The 19,302-nt window shown below is 37.3% G+C and overlaps 1 protein-coding gene across 6 annotated transcripts in view; it reads left to right on the top strand.

The window, feature by feature from the left end:
- Positions 1-15,858, top strand: part of LOC107838951 (kinesin-like protein KIN-6) — a 51,267-nt gene extending 35,409 nt beyond the window's left edge. For 4 of the 6 annotated variants that reach the window (XM_047395719.1, XM_016682245.2, XM_047395720.1 and 1 more), the window contains 3 exons: positions 12,164-12,300; positions 15,130-15,208; positions 15,430-15,858. In XM_047395719.1, the coding sequence (XP_047251675.1) occupies positions 12,164-12,300; positions 15,130-15,208; positions 15,430-15,528 (315 nt within the window). In that variant the 3' untranslated portion in view covers positions 15,529-15,858. Of the gene's footprint in view, positions 1-12,163; positions 12,301-15,129; positions 15,209-15,429 lie in introns of those variants that run through there. The other 2 variants (XM_047395721.1, XM_047395722.1) reach the window with 1 other exon arrangement.
- The last annotated feature ends 3,444 nt before the right edge of the window (positions 15,859-19,302 follow it).

Raw genomic sequence — 19,302 nt, forward strand, 5'->3', positions numbered from 1 at the left:
AATACGACTTCCTATTGTTTGTTTCTCCCTTTGAATTTTTCTTTTTTCCTTCAATTTATCAATCAAGTATGAAGAAGGAAGAAGAAAAGACTTGAAAGAAGAAGAGCCCAAAAGATTTTTTTTTTGTTTTAAGCACAATAACTGAGATTTTTCTTCTTTGGCTGTCCTGTCGCAACATCATCTTCAACGTCCACCATGACTTGGAGAATGAATTGGCTGTGAAGATACTGCGGAAGTGCGGCTAGGGTTATGACGAAGAAGATGAAAAAAAGGAGTCAAAAGAAATGAAAAGTATTTTGGATAAAAAGTAATATTACGAAAAAAGTTTAAATTAAAAAGAAAAAGGAAAAAGTAGGAAAAATGATAAATTTATTTTTTTTTCGTATTATGCTGACGTGGCACTGACGTGGCTGGCGCGTGTGAAACACTGCACCACATGCAAGTGTATAATGCTTTACAGGGTGTAAAAAGTATCACTTTTTTTATAGTTTAGGTGTGTAATGGTCACTAATATAATTTAAGTGTGACTTTGACTTTTCTTGTATAGTTTGGGTAGAAACGATACCTTTTCCCCATTGTCATACCAAGACTTGCTAGTCATCCCTATCATTCCAAAATCATTATTAAAAAACATTATTGACTCTTAATCCCGTCTTTGATGTCATAGACACAACCATAATTGAATTTTCATAAGAGTCTTAAAACATCTCATCATTTCATACTTTACATTGTTCAAAAAAGGGGAAGAAACATAATAATCCTTATTGAATTACAAAGCTTTTGAAAAACTTGAAGGTCACAGTTTCACCATTCATAACATTGAATGTTTCAAATTCATAATATAGTTCAACATTTCAAATAGTTGTTTCAAGTCTCAAAACCCTCAAATAAAGAGTAGAAAACAACTTGTAAAAAGAGGGTAATCAATAGCAAGGTTTCATGAAAATCATTCTCAACCCTAGTTTCAAACCATCAATATAATATAGGTATAAATTCAATAAACCAATGCTTTGTGACACTAGTTGAAAATAAGAATTGTTCAACATACCTTGGGTAAGAGTTTGGGAATAAATGTTGGAATTGGAAACCCTAGCTTGAAATATGTGAAACCATTAAGGACTTACTTGACTTGAATTTGTTCCAAATGCCCTTGATACAAACTTGGTGATATAACATTGAGACTAAACTTTAATTTTTGACTCTTCTTGAAAATCTAGGACTTGAAGTTTGAGGTCTTGGCAGAGAAGAGGAAGTGAGGGATTTAGGAATGATTCTCTTAGTTTAGGACGATTGGGGTATTAAAAATGGGTTGGGGAAGTTATATAGGGGTGGAGGGACGAGACTACCCTTCATTATGTGGAGTTTGGGAAAGAAACCACGTTTGGAAAGGGGGGTGCACCCGGTGGCCATTGTGCGTCTCCAGGGGCATGTCGCGCGGCCATTGCGCATCTTGAACAATGTCTCGCTAAGATTCCGATAACTTTTTCATCGGGAGTCAGATTGACGAACAGCCAGATGCGTTGGAAAGAAGACTCAAAAACCTTTAATTTGGTAGGTAGCAGACCACCTAACTCATTATATTCTAGTGATAATGGTAGGCCACTTAACTCATTATTTTCTAGGGTTAATGGTCGTTGGAAGTTGACCCAAGTAAGAACGTCTATTAAAACTCAATTGGTAGGAAAGTTCTCAACTCAACTTTTAGCTAAGAGATTTCTATGACCTCAATTCATCTACAAAGATGCTCCCATACTATTATATCTAAATAGAAATCATTAGGTTCGGGCCTTTACAAGTATGAAGAACGGTTCTAGGGTGTTACAATATCTCCCCCTTGGGATCAGTCGTACTCAAATGATGGTTGGGGACTTATCGAAGTTCTATAAGCACTACATAAGGGCTGAAACTTCACCTTAAGAATTCTTTTTAACTCACTTTCTAAAAGAGAGGTTTCATGAAAACATAAAGCAATTCGGCTAAGCACGAATCATGAGAAGTATGAGATTTAACATAGACATAATCCAGGACATGAGTTTTATGGAACACGATCATAACAAAGTAAGGCACAAATTTGTCGAAAATCGTTGGCCTGATTGAGATAGATACAAGACATGAATACGATTTTCTTTTTGCGGGATGTAAGGATAATAGCATTCTCCACCTTAAGTGATACGTTTGTAGCCCTTAAATTTAGCAACTCTTCTCAGCTATGCTTTCAACTACGATTACTACTCTTCATTATTTCCAACTTACTATTCCCCTGCAAAAAACATGACCGTAAAAGCCTGAGTCTAACTGCATAACACTTCAATGTTAAAAGCCTAACCCAGAGTCAGAAGGTGCTAGCCTAAGCTACAGAGCTCTATACTTTACATCCATCCAAGAATACAAATCCATCTTATCACTATAATCAAACAACCTTAAATCTTAGGGCTCATTTGTTTGCACTTAATGGAGGTCTGACTTCAGACCATTAAGTGCATTTGTTTTTTATTAAGATTTTAGCTTTTAATAGGTCTGAATAGGTCTTAATCATTCAGATCTAGAATCAAGTCTTAATAGGTCTGAAGAAGTATTTGGTGTTGGATAATATTCACCGCCACTCTATTCATAATCAACTGTCACCGCCTCTGTGATACAAGATAAACAAGGAAGACACGGAATCACACACCAAAACAGTCCACAAGTCAAGAAACCGAGGACTATCTTGGTGACCACGCTCGGATTCGCTAGTGATAACAATAATGGAGAGAATATCACGTGTTAAACACAATAATCAGCCAGCCCCAAGCTAAGATTAACAACAATATATGAATCACAAGATGAACATAACAATGTGAAGAACAACAACAAACCGTGACAAGATTACTAGAATGTAAATGATAGAAAGATAGACATACACTACTGCAAAGTCTAAGAACCTAATGTGTTCTCAAACACAAAGACCTTTAACAATGAAAGTAGCAACACCTACACTCTTCAAAGAACACAAGAGGGAACTCAATCCTTCAAGCATCCAAGGTTCCAAGCAAACAAACAACAAGAGAGGATTCACACTCTAATTGTTACCTAGTTTCGGCCAAGCCCCTTTTGGGAGAGAACTTGTGTGTTTCAAGAGTGAGATACAATATTCAATGTCAAAAAGTTGAACTAAAACCCTAGAATGTTCCTTTTATAGTGTATTACATAACAGAAGTTAAAAGGACAAAAAGGCCCCTCAATGATGGGGCACCCCTCTAGTGCATGTAGTGGGCTGATTTGGTGTGTATTTAGGTCTTATTTGCACTTCATTTTGTACACACCAATCCTCGGGCCCAACACACACTCTCTTAAATCCATCTACGTGATCGCACTTGTATCATCCTCTCCATCTTGAGAGGAATTTGTCTACAAATTCAAGTAATCATCACCCGCAAGCTCTCCTCTTTGAATCATCTTTTCAATGCTCCTCCCAAGGTTAGGATGTTCAACCAAGGGTTCCATGAGTTCATCAAGCATGCACCTTGGACTTACATGTTCTACAACCTGCACATGAGAAGAATGGATGCTAGCACTATGCTAGCATCTTGGTTAGCAAGCAACAAAGGGCCTTTGTGGGCAAATCCCACAACCCTAAGTCTCGGCATCTCTTCTTCTTCTTCACCTTCCTCACTCTCGAATTCTTCTTCCACACCTTCACTAAGCATGACTCTCCTTGCCACATAGGCACTACACACTCTCCATCAATTGGCCAAATATCTTCCCCACCTTCATCAATTTCCACCTTGGCTTCTAGCTCTCCATCTTGAGCTTTTTCATCACACTCATTCAATTCAAGCCCCACCTCCTCACCAAGGTAATACAATTTTCCCTTCCTAAGGATTACATTTCTGAGGGTTTGGGCATTCACTAGCCTTGTGCCCCCACCCTTGACATTTAAAACATTGAAATCCCTTAGGACGAGAAGTAGAATTTGGTTTACCTTCGTTTCTTGGGGGATACCTTTGGGCAGCCTTGGTTTCGGTTTGGACAACCTTGTTCTCGGCTTGGTTGACATTAGATGAGTGCTCTTGATGTTGATGCCAATCCGGGGAAGGTTGTTGGTGATTCTTGGACTTGTAAGCTGAGAGCTCTCTCTCAATTTCCAAGGCCGCTTGGAAGATGCCATCGATGGTGTCAAACTTGTACAGGATCATTTGAGAAGCTATGTCCCTATTCAACCTGATTTTGAAACGTATAATGTTATGGCTCACTTGTTCTCCTCGATGGTCAAGCTTCAATATCAATTGCTGAAATTCATCATAGTATGCCATGACACTTTTGTTTCCTTGCTTCAAGTTATACAACTTGGCAAGAAGTTCATGTTTGTAGCCCTTGGGTAGGTACCTTTGATGCATAAGGTACCTCAATCTAAACCATGGAGGTGGCTGCCCGACAATCAACACATCACTAAACCGCTTCACATACTTCCACCAAGTGTTTGCATATCCCTCAAAGTGAGCGATAGAATAACAACTCTTCTTCTCTTCGGTTAGATCATTCACTTGGAATATGTTATCACATGATGACTCCCAAGCAAGATACGCATTGGGATCACTCTCGCCCTTGAAGATTGGAAGACTAACTTTGATGGTGTTGATACTTAACTCTCGGGTTTGGTGACCACCCCTCTCCTCTTGGCCTAACTCACCTTGCCTACCTCTCACCTCTTCTTCCCTCAAGTGAACATCACCATAAGCTCCATAACCTCCATGTTGTTCCTCTCTACTATAACCCTCAACATGATTTGGTGGATTTGGATTAATTGGATTCGGCTTTGGAGGATAGTACGACCTTTGGTTCAATGGAGCTTGGATTGGAAAGTGTGGTCTTTGGTTAAGTAGATGGCTCGGTTTGGAGGTATTTGGGTTCCAAATCCATCATGTTGGACTTGGTGAAGTGGAGGGATGGTTGGTCTATCATACTCATGGTTTTGGGGAGCATTTGGTGGTTGGCTTGGTGATTTGTTCATTTGGTGTAACATTTCCGGGAGATAGTAGGGGAAGGGTTTCGAGGAGTTGAAGGTCGGGAACTTCTTTGGTTTTCTACGCGTTCTAACCTCCCACTCATAGCAGACACATCCCCCTTTATTATTGCCAAATCCTCTCTCACGGTACCAACTTCCGTGTTCAATCTCTCAAGTGCTCGGGTGATAGCCTTGAGGGAGGCTTTCATAGTGTCAAGAGTACTGTTTGTCCACGGTTTGAGATGTGGACCCTTCCATTGCGAGTACCTACTAAAAATATCTACAAAAACAACAAACAAATTAGTTCAAAGCCTCACCACACACACACACTTCGATTACCTTACTCGTAGCTTCACTAGTGTTGTAAGCCGACTAAGGAATCCGTGAGGAGCCGAGGATTGAGTCTACTCTTGTTCGGATTTGATTTCAGTTTTGAAACTCAAGCAAATATCGTAGGATGAGAGCCAAGAACTAGTCAACGAATCGAAACGACAAAAGGTACACAAATAACGCTAACACTAACAAACGGGCACAAAGCTGACTAACAAGCTAGTCGGAGATTACTAGGTCGTCAATTAGTGTTTGAACCAACAAACGAAACTAAGAAGCAATATGATGAAACTAAGAAATCTAAAATTTGAACTCAAAAAAAAAATGTTGCGTGAACAGTAATTTAGTGACGTGGCAGTCCACTATTGGCCTCAGTTTTGTCAAAATTTCACTCTCTAAATTCAAGTCTTGACCAATTTACAACTTGGAAATGGTGGATCTGGTTAATGGAGGGAAATTTGGTCTTGGAGCTTCTTTTTCAAATTCAAAACAAGACTAGACTTCTTGGTACTTTCTCCTTGAAACAACGTCCTTAAATCAAGGAAAGTAGGTGAAAAGTAGTGGTCAAGTCTTTGAAGTGATGTGAACAAGTCTTTCACCTTTTTAGATCTATTTGCACTTTAAATTTTAATAGGATGAAGAATGTGGTGAAGACTTCAAGAACACGATAACAACATCAAGAACAACCAACAACAATCTCTCCAAGAACAACAACAAGTCCAGAACAATTCGGCCAACCCACAACAACAACAAGAAGATTGTCCACACGGCCACACCTATGTTCACGGCAACAACTTCAACAAATTCAAGTTCGAGCTTAGATTTGGACACTTTTAGTGTTGGTGAGAAAGAAACCAACACTTGAAACACTCTAAACAAACAAAATACTACCAGATGTAGCCAATAAAAATAAGAAAATCTCGACCACGACACAACAAGAACACACTTTTTGGCCAAGAACACAACAATGGACAGATTGCTATTTTCTGGAATTTTCAGCTTTTCAACAACTTTTTTTTTTTGTTTTTCCAACTCTCAAACCCAAGACTGATCTAGTTAGTACAAAATCAAAGATGGCTTTGATACCAAATGATACAAGATAAACAAGGAAGACACGGAATCACACACCAAAACAGTCCACAAGTCAAGAAACCGAGGACTATCTTGGTGACCACGCTCGGATTCGCTAGTGATAACAATAATGGAGAGAATATCACGTGTTAAACACAATAATCAGCCAGCCCCAAGCTAAGATTAACAAAAAAATATGAAGCACAAGATGAACATAACAATGTGACGAACAACAACAAACCGTGACGATTACAAGAATGTAAATGATAGAAAGATAGACATACACTACTACAAAGTCTAAGAACCTGATGTGTTTTCAAACACAAAGACCCTTAACAATGAAAGTAGCAACACCTACACTCTTCAAAGAACACAAGAGGGAACTCAATCCTTCAAGCATCCAAGGTTCCAAGCAAACAAACAACAAGAGAGAATTCACACTCTAATTGTTACCTAGTTTCGGCCAAGTCCCTTTTGGGAGAGAACTTGTGTGTCTCAAGTGTGAGATACAGTATTCAATGTCAAAAAGCTGAAAACTAAAACCCTAGAATGCTCCTTTTATAGTGTATTACATAATAAGAGTTAAAAGGACAAAAAGGCCCCTCAATGATGGGGCGCCCCTCTAGTGCATGTAGTGGGCTGATTTGGTGTGTATTTAGGTCCTATTTGCACTTCATTTTGTACACACCAATCCTCGGGCCCAACACGCACTCTCTTAAATCCATCTACTCGATCTTACTTGTATCGCTCTGCCACTGCCATCATTGTCAACCGCTACCCACCACCACCAACCACCTCCACCATCGACAACAAACATTGCTACCAACCACTATTGTTAACCGCTACCACACCTACTACCTCTATTATTCTAATTATATTTACCGCCACCACCGTCGTCAACACCACCACCACCATCAACCACTACCGGCCAATCGTTACTATCGACCAACTCATCTATCACAACTAGAACCACCGCTAACTACCACTGATACATCACAACCTCCACACATTCTTCGGCGGCCACCACCATTGTCACTAGTTACACCCCCTCTACCTTCACTTCAATCACTATCATTGCTACAATTTATCTCTACTAACAACCATCTCCAACATCACAACTAACAACATCTCCAACTAGCACCAACACATCATCAACCATCATGCATTCATTTTTCACCCTTCACAATCAACACCTTCAACTACTAACATCAAGCAATGTCACATCACGTCCACCACCACCACTATCAACCGCTGCCATCATAACAGTCACTATAATACCAGTCATCACAATTATCACCACCAATATTACTAATCACTAATATCAATCATTGTCACTACAACCATCATTATAAACCATCTCCACTATCACTAACAGACATAAATATTTTTTCAATTAAATAATAATTTTGTTGTATTAAATTACATACTTATCTGATATATAATTAGTTTTTTATTTGAATTGTATTTTTTATGTTATTATATATACAAATAATTTTTTTTTTCCACATTCAGATGTTGAAAAGCAAAGTCTTCATAATTTAGTTTTCAGATCTAGAGACAACATCTTAATCATTCAGATGTGCATTCAGATTCAGACGTCTGAATCTTAATTAAAACAAATGCAGCCTTAATCAAGGAGTACTAGCCCCGTAGCAAAATGATGTGTATCTATCAATTACTATATTTAGGACTATCATTGCTACACCAACTTTACAGATCTCCGCACCTAAAATTAGCAACTTCCATCACTTTCACAAGGCTTTAACTTCCATCACTTTCACAAGGCTTTAACTTCCATCACTTTCACATGGCTTTACACCACATGTCCCCCTTATAAATCAACCATGTCATCCAAGCCTACTAATACATGCATTTTAGGGTCTTCTACACCTAGAATTATTAATTCAAATATAGAAACCTAGGCTCGCATAACTGCCATTTCATCTTGGGGAAAAAGGTCAAATTTATCCCTCTACTTTGGAAAATTGGCTAAATATACCCATCGTCATACTTTGGGGTCAATTTACCCTTGTTGTCGTTTTTTGGGTCCAAATTTACCTCTACTTTGAAAAATTAGCTAAATATACCTTTCGTCATACTTTGAGGTCAAATTTACCCTCGATGTTATACTTTGGGGCCATATTTACCCTCGTTGTTAAGAAAGTTTTTACTTGTACTATTCCTTTAATAGAAAAGCCCAAATCAATGTTAAATGACCTATTTTTTAAAAATAAAACACATCCTTAATCTAATTCGCCTGATCCAATCCATAAAAAATACACAAACAAATATATCTCTCCGTTAGTTCTGTTGGTCAAATTTTTTCGATGAGCAAATATACTTTTTTTTCAACGTGCAGCGCTGGTAGGTTGTTTACAAATGAAACAGGAAAGTGCTTCAAATCTTCTCTTACCATCCTTACACAAGTCTTCGCTCCACGTACATTTCCTGAATCGACCTAGTATATACGCCACAAACACACCTCTAACCTCCAAGCACCTCCACAAGACCTCTCTGGGGACTTTAACGCCTTCCCAAGATTGATGAACACCGTTAGTTCTGTTGGTCAAATTTTTTCGATGAGCAAATATACTTTTTTTTCAACGTGCAGCGCTGGTAGGTTGTTTACAAATGAAACAGGAAAGTGCTTTGAATCTTCTCCTACCATCCTTACACAAGTCTTCGCTCCACGTACATGTCCTGAATCGACCTAGCATACGCCACAAACACACCTCTAACCTCCAAGAACCTTCACAAGATCTCTCTGGGGACTTTGTCGTTCGCCTTCCCAAGATTGATGAACACTATGTGCTAGTCATTTTTCCTCTCCTGATACTGCTCCACTAATCTCCTTACTAGATGAATGACTTCGGTAGTCGAGCGACCTGACATGAAACCAAATTAATTCTCAGAAACAGTCACGATCCTCCTCAACTTCCAACTTTATCACTTTCCCAAACCTTCATAGTATGACTTAAGAACTTGATACTTCTATAGTTGTTGCAACTCTGAATGTCCCCCTTGTTTTTGTATAAAGGAATCATCTTTCTCCATCTCCAAGCTTCCGACATCTTTGCCGTCCTAAATATAATGTTAAACAACCTTGTCAGCCTCTCCATACCTGCCCTGCTAGTCTCTTCCAAATATCCACTAGGATCTCGTCTGGCCAAGTTGCCTACCCTTTACGCATACTACGAATAGCATCCTTGACCTCTTCAACCTTAATACGCCTACAATAATCGTAATCGCGACATCTCTCTGAGTGCTCTAAGTCCCCCAGCACTAAACCTTTGTCCTCATCACCGTTGAAAAGTCTATGAAAATACGACTGCCACCTCTTCCTAATGAGAGTTTCATCCACCAACACTTTGCCATCCTCATCCTTGATGCACTTCATTTGGTCAATGTCACGCCCCCCCGCTCCATAGCCTTGGCTATTCTATACAACTTATCCCTACCTTTCTCCTCTAAAGCCACATACAAGCTCTCGAAAGCAGTTGTCTTAGCATCCGTAATCGCTAACTTAGCCTCTTTCCTAGCTAACTTATATTTTTCCTTATTCGTCCACTGCTCCTCGTCATCTTTGCTCTCCACCAACTTCGCATAAGTCACCTTCTTAGTCTTTACCTTCCTCTTAACTTTTTTTGTTCCACCACCAGTCCTTTTGGTGCCCTCTCGAGACATCCAACACTTCTTTAGTTGTCTCCTAATGCAACTGATAGTCGTCTCCCACATACTATCCATATCCCTCTACTCTCCGAAGCCCCTTTGGTCGTCAACATCTCCACTATCTCCAAAGCATTGACCAAAGTCAAAGCTACCCACTTAATCCTGGGTTGATACTCTACAACCCTCTTTATTTTTGCCTTTTTGATTTCCAAGTCCATCAATATAAGCTTATGTTGGGTCGAAAGATTCTCGCTAGGTATGACCGTACAGTCTTTGCATAGCACTCTATCAGCCTTCCTAAGAAGCAAAAAGTCTATTTGAATCTTGATCGAACTACGAAAGGTAATAAGGTGCTCTTTCTTCTTCGGGAAGCTCGAATTCGTTACCGCCAAACCAAAGGCCCCAACAAAATCCAAAAGTGAGGTTCCTCTTTCATTCCTTTACCTGAAATTGAACCCTCGATTTACATCATCATAACCTCTTGATAATGACCCAATATGTCCGTTGAAATCACCTCCTACATAAAGCTTCTCGGCGCTCGGGATGCCTCTCACCACCTTATCCAGAATCTCCGAAAAACTCTTCTTCTCCTCTTCATTCAAGCCCACTTACGGAGCATAGGCACTAATAATGTTCCACGTAGACTCTTCAATGACCTACTTAATCGACATCAAGCTATTGTTGACCCACTTAGCCTCCACCACCTGCCCCCTAAGCTCTTCATCTACTAAGATACCTACCCTATTCCTATACCTCACGCTACTAGAGTACCACAACTTATACCCGTCCATATCCTTCACCTTAGAGCCTACCCATTTGGTCTCCTGGACACAAGCTATACTAATATGCTCCTCTTTCTAAGAATGTTCACGTGGTCTATGGACATACCGTGAAGCGTTCCTAGGTTCCAAAACCCTAGTCTCAACCTATAGGCTTCTTTATCCCACTTAACCCTATTACCTTTCACCCCCAACCCCAAGCTCGACCCCGGCCCCGACCTTATCCTGGACCCTGATATGGACCCCGACCTATGACATGACCCTAGTCTTCCATCGACCACCAAAGCCACTATTCAATAAGAGAAGGAAATAAGAAGGTGCACAAATAGGTAAGGCTTGAAAAGAAACAATGGTTTATAACGAATGAAATCAGTAATGAAGTGTGAAGCTGTGTTAACTATATGCTAAGTAAAACAAACAGAAATCGACATGAAAGAATCAAGAATCAGCAGCCTATCCAAAAGCAACAAAACCACTATACTATGATGCCAGTTTTGAAAAATGCACTAGGAAACAAAATGAATAAGCAAATCTAAAATAAAATTCAAGTGTCTATGAAAGACATTTCAGATTCTTAGATTCGAATTCTAGGGCTTTGCAATTGAGTGAAGCTTGCCCCCCCCCCTCTGTTGTCTTCATCGTCGTGGTATCTCTCCAATTCAACGAGGAAGTCAACGAGAAAAGGAAAAAGAGAAAAAGGGAAATATAAAAAGAAAAATAATTATTTTTTTATATAAAAAAGGTAATATTACGTGGCAGGTGCGTGCAGTTTATTACTTAATACGGATCTAGCCTTTAAGGGGGTCTATATTCTAGTCCTAAAATGTTTTGGGGGGGGGGGGGTTAAGGGGCTCCCGTGAAGTTCGAGTGTGTAGTTGGATTTTCGGGTAAAGGTTGGGGGCTGGGTATGCTATTTTCTCTTTTAGTGTCTAATGGAATATCCTGACAAGTTTAAATGACTATGTATTAAGTCATTAAAAGCCCATGTATTCAGCCATTAAAAATGTATATATTCTGAATGGCGATTGCTGTTAGTTGTAATGTATTTAGCCATTAAAAGCCTATGTATTAAGCCATTAAAAATGTATATATTCTGAATGGCGGTTGCTTTTGGTTGTAATTCTATGTTATGCTACAAGAAAACAATTGTCTGTGTAAAGCTCTAAGAATACAACTGTATATCGTTGTTTATTAGAACAAGAAAACACAATTCTGTAGTTGATGACTGTTTGATCCCATGTTTCAGCATCTCATGTTTCTTCTTACTGGTGTTGAAGTTTATATCTTCAGAATTCTGAAATAATATAGGTTCTTTTCTTATGTAATTCAGAGACTATTGGGTCCATCAACAACGTTAATGCCTGGGGATGTTGTACACGCTGTAGCACATCATGACAACAATGTTCTTGAAGTGGTTACTAAACATGGTTCCGGCTCTAAATTTCAGAATGCAGATAAACCAAAAAGGTATGTGTGAGAAATATAGGAGAAAAATATTATTGAATTGTTGTAACTACATTATTACATTGAGGCCCTATTTATAGACAATACATTACAATCCTTTTCCTAATAGGACACTACATTATAATCCTTTTCCAAGTAGGATTTTATATGCTATTCCTATTCCTACTCATATTCTAACACTCCCCCTCAAGCTGGTGCATAGAAGACATATGTACCAAGCTTGTTATGGATGTAACAAATATGAGAATCGGTGAGGGACTTGGTGAAGATATTTGCAAGAAAACTGATAAGGACTGCTTTGGACTTCTGGGAGACTGCACCGAAAACTTAGCCGAAACATGCTCACACACCGATTATTAGATTTGATGGATGAAAAGTGACTACAATCTGAGGAAAAAAAAGTATATGGGTAGGGTTGGAATGATGACACGACCCTACTGAAAAAGAGAAATATGTGTAGGGTCGGAATGATGGCACGACCCTATTGAGACATAGAAATTATATGAGTAGGGTCGGAATGACGGCACGATTCTACTGGAAAAGAGAAATTATATGGGCAGGGTCGGAATGATGGAACGACCCTACTGAAAAAGATCTGAGGAGTCACCAGAAAGACGTACGGTACTATGTAAATTAAATCTGAGGAGTCACCAGAAAGATGCATGATACTATGCAACTCAGACATGAGACAGTAGTCCGGAAAGATGCACGGTGCTACGCAAATCAGATATGAGAAAATAGTCATCGAAAAAAAGTACGGTGCTAAGAAAAATAGATATGAATAGTCACCGGACAGATGCATGGTGCTACGCAAAGATATGAGAAAATAGTCACTAGAAAGATACATAGTGAGTCAGTGACCCAACTTTTGCTACCATAATCAATGGCCAGACAGGCGGCATATATGGATTATAGCCGCCCGCCGGCAGTGAAAACTCTTTGATTCTTTACCAAGATCGTGGAAGCTCTGATATCATGTGTTGGGTTCGAAATTGAGAAGGCGTCATGCGAAAGCTTAAATTTTGCAAACCATAAAAGTGATAAATCAGATGACACAAAAATATACTAAAAACATATTATTAGATATGGTTTGGTCAATTAACCTACATATTAAAAATAAATTAAATAAAAAACATAAAAAAAACTATGAGAAAATCTCTCCATAAACAAAACTCTTTAAGGACTACATTGTGGATGCTATTGTGTTATGGTATGAGAAGAGGCGTCTTCTATTTATAGAGTTTCAAAACCTTTCCTTCAAGAAAGAGTTTGCCAAATATAAAAAAGTTTTATATATTTTATTTTTTCAGAAAAAGTAAAAGTAATTATGATAACTTTTATTTTCCTTCCAACAAAAAGTAAAACTTAATTTTGGTAAGAAGATCAGGGCAAAAATCCTAACAAATCTCCCTTTTTTGACTTGATTTTCTTCACTTGATCCGCCTTCTTCACATCTTTGATCTTTGTTCGTCACATAGTCTTCATCACTGCTGCTTGACATGCTTAAAAGTGGAGCTTTCGGTTAAAGTATATGAGCCCTTTTCAGGTTAAAATTATTGGAGTCCTTTGTAGGGTTAAAAGTAAGCTTTATTTTTAAGGATGTGACAATAGGATTGTTAAAAATATGATTAACAATAGTCTCCACATGTAACTTCTGGACATATATCTTCATTATCATCAAATTGGTTGCAATTTTAATTTCAGCATGTCCTCAATTTGAACCATCGAACCATTGAACCATGGGCTCTGATACCACTTGTTGGGAGGATCTATATGGAGCATGCTGTGAAGGAATTTAAAGAGGTAAGATGGTAAAGGCCTTGTGATTCATGTCCTATGCCAATTGTTTGTCCCGTTTTGCGGTCCTGAGTCCACAACCCATGATCCAAAGCTAGGAGATTGTGCGGTTGAGGCTATTGGTAGAAACATATGCTTACTTGCTCGATACTGAAGATACTCATTATATTCCTTGCCAGATAAATACACCCGTTGATTAGACTGAGCAATATGAGCATTTTTAGTTGGTCGACCATGTAAAGAATAGCATATTCCACGAGTATGTCCAAGCCTATTACAATAACTACACTTAGGTCGAGAATAACATACGCCACGAGTATGTCCAAGCCTTTTACAATAACTATACTTAGGACGCGATCTTCCAAATCGACCTTCCCCTCATCGATTCTTCATGGACTGTGACATTTGATTTTCGGATCTTCTCATTAAGGGCTCAGATTTAATCATAGGACTTGAACTTCCAATTTCAATATTTTTGGAGCCAAAAAATATCATGCCCAAAAGATATCTTGGAAATTTGACTTGAAAATACCAAGAAACAGTTCTGTAAATTTGAAAATTTGAACTTGCAGTTTTTTTTTTCGCCGGAAACCTAATTCCGGCGGCCAGAATTTTTCAAAAGTCGTCGGAATCTGAAAAAAAAATAAGTGGTCGGATCGGAACAGAATGGCGACCCCAACCAAAAAAGGAACCACTCTAAATTTAACTAGAGAAGTCTCACGCGCCGGCGAGTGATTGATGTTGCCGGATTTCCGGCAGGCGCATGGGGGTGCGTGGAGGGTGATTTTCCGGTAGTCTTGGTCGGGTTTGTGTCGCCTGGGCTTTCCGATCCTCTTGGTGGTGTTGTATTTTTCACACAACCCACAAAATAAAAATTGGCACAAATCAGTCACCGAAATTGACGTCGGTGACTAGTTTTTTTTTTTTATGCAAGGGGGAGTCTAACAGTATGTGACGTGTTTTATTTTCTTTTGCCAACTCCTAGTAATATTATATGCCTGCTTGGTTACTCATGATTCTATATGATTTATCCAGGAGACTTCTACCAGTTTCGTCCATTTTATTAAAAGATATAGGCAGCATAAACTTCAAGGACGAGAATGAAAAACCAAAGGTGAATTTCAGCTGTCTACCTTTTTCAGTTTTCTTTTGCAGCCAGTGTTTGTCATTTCTTTCCTTTTCCTTTTATGAACTTTTATCGTATCCATTTTTAAACTGTTTGGATTAGCATAAATTCTACAAAAGAATTCCTTTCCCTGGGCTTGGGATACTATATTTTCTACTTCTAGCCCTTTAATGCAAGCGTGTAATATTTGACATTAAACTTACGTGCAGGGAGTCAAGGCAGAAAAGAAAGGAGCTTCTTCTGGTGAGAACAGAACTCAGGGCAGCATTTCACTTCTTCGTTTGCTCAAGGCTAATCTTGCTATCTAGTGCAAAATGATAACTGCATTCTAAGGTTTCGTCTGCAATAGACAACACTGTTCAATCTTTCCTCTGCAATTAAGTTCTCAAAATGCTACTTTTTTTATTTTTGAAAGCTTTATGAGCTTTTCTGATAACTGTACCGAACAAAGTTCGAGAACAAGGCCATGCTTGGAAGTGCTTGTAGCTTTTATTTCTTCTTGGGCTGGCGTTATGCTTGAAGAACTTTGCTTCAGGTTTTGAAGTTGTTGATTCTATAGCAAGACCATTAAGATTGTTTTGTTATAAATTCAGTTGTGATATTCTTTTCAAAGAATAATAAAAGTGATTTTATATTCAGTTTTGGTCCATGGGGTGATTTATATTCAAGTGTTTAGTCTTGCATTAGTAGGTTCATACGAATATATTATTTGTGGAATGTATTTTCTGTATTAGTTAGATTATTTGGTTGGGTATAAATGCAGGTGATGTTAATGTATCTGCCTATATTTATTTATATACTAGTTTGTATCTATGTGCCTCGTACATAGATCTTTATTCAAATATTTTACATGAAAGAGAAGTGCGTTTGTGTGTGTATACACACACATGATCAGACCATATCATCATACTTATTCTCTATATAAGTGAGGAAGCTCTAAAGTTAAAAGTTGAATTTCCAACATGTCCATTAAATATTGACCGATCATTTTACCCTTATCTAAAAGCTAAATTACCGATATCTATATCCACATCTATGTTATTTATGAGTACTCATTATATATTATCTCTAATCTCTTTTTCTAATTCTAATCTCTAATCTCTGATATATTAAAAGTGTGAAGGATTTTAGAAATGTTTGAATTTTTTGCTCTTGATTAAAAGACTTCACAATAGATAAAATTATTATTTGACCTTTTTCAAACATTATTATTTAATGATATTTAAAATTAAGGGTCCTAAAATATATAGTAAACGAAAAAATATATGGTAAGAGTTATTATGAAAATTAACTATGAAAATTAACAACTATTAATTGAAAAATGTCAATTATGGAAGGAGTTCTAAGTTGGAAACGTCACAACCACCTCAACATAAAAAAAAGTGAAAAATCCCTACCTCCAATTTTGAGTCGAAGAGGTTTTAAAACACTCCTATTAGTAATCAAAGTAACAAACACAATTCTACTTGAAATAGAAAAGTGCATATATAAAAGAACCAACGCGAAGGATGAACCATAAGGTTTCATCGTTTGTTTCTTGATAGTGTAAAAGAAAAATTAAAGAACAAATTCATGTATTCTTCTTCTTTCTCTGTTTTAGTATCACTAATATATGCCTTTTTTTTTTTTTTTTTTTCTATTTGTGTTATAGAAATATGTAGTTTTTATCCAAGTATTTTCAGTTATATTTTTAATAAATTTTGTACTGTCAGAGTATTGCTTTATGATTTTATCAAATGATTATATCCATGCCTTGTTTTCCTTAGCTATTTCACTGGTGTAGTTATTGTAATTCCATAAATCTCTGAATAGAATCTCATTGGTTGTTTGTTCTGCATTCTTTTTGTCGGCTGCGGCCTATTAAGGTTCTCTCAGAGCTTATTATCCTTTGTAGTAAATTGAAAAGGAGACCTTGTAGATTTCTTAGTCTTCCAAGTATGTATATTCTTGATTATGAGGATATTGGTCTGCATTTATTTAGGATTGAGTATTCTATTTTTATTTTATATGTATTTATTTAAAATTGTAGAAATATAACTTGTTCCTCTTCTTGCTAATGTTACTATATCTTTTTTATTTCATTTTTAAAAAAAATTAATTTTTACTTCATATTCTTATGTTTGATTCATATTCTTATCTGTGAAATAATATCATCATTCAAATAAGAGAAAAGAGAAATATTTGAATGCAGTTTCTATCCAAATATTTTCAGTTATATTTTCAATAAATTTTTTACCGTTAGATTATTATTTTATGATTTATCTATGATTATATTCATGTCTTGTTTTCCTTCGCTAAATTCAGTGGTGTAGTTATTGTAGTTCTATAAATCTCTAAGTAGAATCTCATTGGTTGTTCATTTTGCGTTCTCTTTTGTCGGCTGAGGCCTATGAAGGTTCTTAGAGCTTATTATCCTTTGTCGGCTGAGGCCTATGAAGGTTCTTAGAGCTTATTATCCTTTGTAGGAAATTGAAAAGGAGACCTTATAGATTTCTTAGACTACCAGTAAGTATTTTCTTGATTATCTTTTTCACTTGTCTTTTGATGGTTGCTAGTATAGCCTTAATACTAAGGTATATAAAATTATATGTTCCTAAAAGAGAGATGTAAAAGAATATTTTTCCGTAGTTAAACTCTAGCTTGCTACAGACCTTTATGCCTAAAAGAACTAAAGTCTTTATGATAGGACGCTCATCATATACTTATTTAGAAAATAGGATGCTGATCACATACATCTTTCTCATGAGAAGTTTCAATGGATAATGATTGTGAATAATAATGTTCCTCATTCTAGGATAATGATTAATTCTGTATGTTCATCTCCTGCGTCATCTTGCAGTTGTGATGTACAAATTTTTAATTCTTCTATAACGGTATTTGGTATATTAGTTTTTGTCTTCTGAGCTATAAAACCATTACGTTACTAATGGATTCTCTCAAGCTTTCAGTTATGGAGCCTCTCCAGCTGCTAGTGCACCAATTCTCTTAGATATGATGTTGTATTATTGTATAGTAGCAATTCAATAGCGTGTTCTATTTCTCTTTTTTCTGTTTACTATCGTGTATGATCGTATAATGTGTGACTGGTGTGCTTTCCTTTATTTATTAGAGTTTTTAAATTTCTCACCCTCTAATATTGTTCTTCATTCTCATATTCTTGCTTATTTCAGTTATGGTCTTGTCTGGATATCTACTACTTTAGTATTTGTTATTTTTTATATTGTGAACTATGCAGAGGCGAAGCCAGGATTTTAGGTCTTTGGGTTCAAAATTTTAAGACAAAGAGTAAAAATATCGGGATATCTACTACTTTAGTATTTGTTTTTTTTTATATTGGGAACTATGCAGAGGTGAAGCTAGAATTTTAGGTCTGTGGGTTCAGAATTTTAAGACAAAGAGTAAAAAAACAAAAAACTAGTGTTGCTAGTGGGGTTCGAACCCACGTCTTTGAGGTGGAAGACATTTTTCTCTCACCTCTCCTCCTCTGTACCAACGTCCCTTGTTTGTATGTGGGTTCGCAACTATATATTTTATATATTATTTTTGAATTTTATAGTATAAATACAGGGTCTACTAAAAGCTACTGAGTTCGACCGAACCCCCAAATACCCTCTAGCTCCGCCTCTGGAACTATGGTACATACTTGATGCACAAAAGAAGACTACTTTAGAATAGAGTAAAGACATTATTTCATCCCTGAACTTGTCCGCTCAACTTGCTTGAGCACTGAAATGACCTTCAAGTCATTTTCTATACTGTTTTCTTGTTTTCGCCATTAGAGCTTTTCCATAGCTGTCTGAAGTCATTTATGACTTGATGAAACTGATAGTTTGGTTATCAGGCAGTTCGTTTGATTTTTTTGAACTAACTCTCCATTTAGATTTCTTCGCCAGTTCCAAATGCCACCGAGATAAAATCTCAGTAAAATAATATCGAATGCAAATTTTGATTGAGCCAACTGTCTGTAATATCAATTTTAGGCTAGGTAGATCCTTGATTCAGATCTCACTGCACCCGAGCTCATTTCGATCCATTGGTCGAAAAGTCAAAAATCAAAAGATATGGGTGTGAAACTCATTAGT

This window comes from Capsicum annuum, chromosome 8 (genome assembly GCF_002878395.1).
Source record: "Capsicum annuum cultivar UCD-10X-F1 chromosome 8, UCD10Xv1.1, whole genome shotgun sequence".
Taxonomy (NCBI): Eukaryota; Viridiplantae; Streptophyta; class Magnoliopsida; order Solanales; family Solanaceae; genus Capsicum; species Capsicum annuum.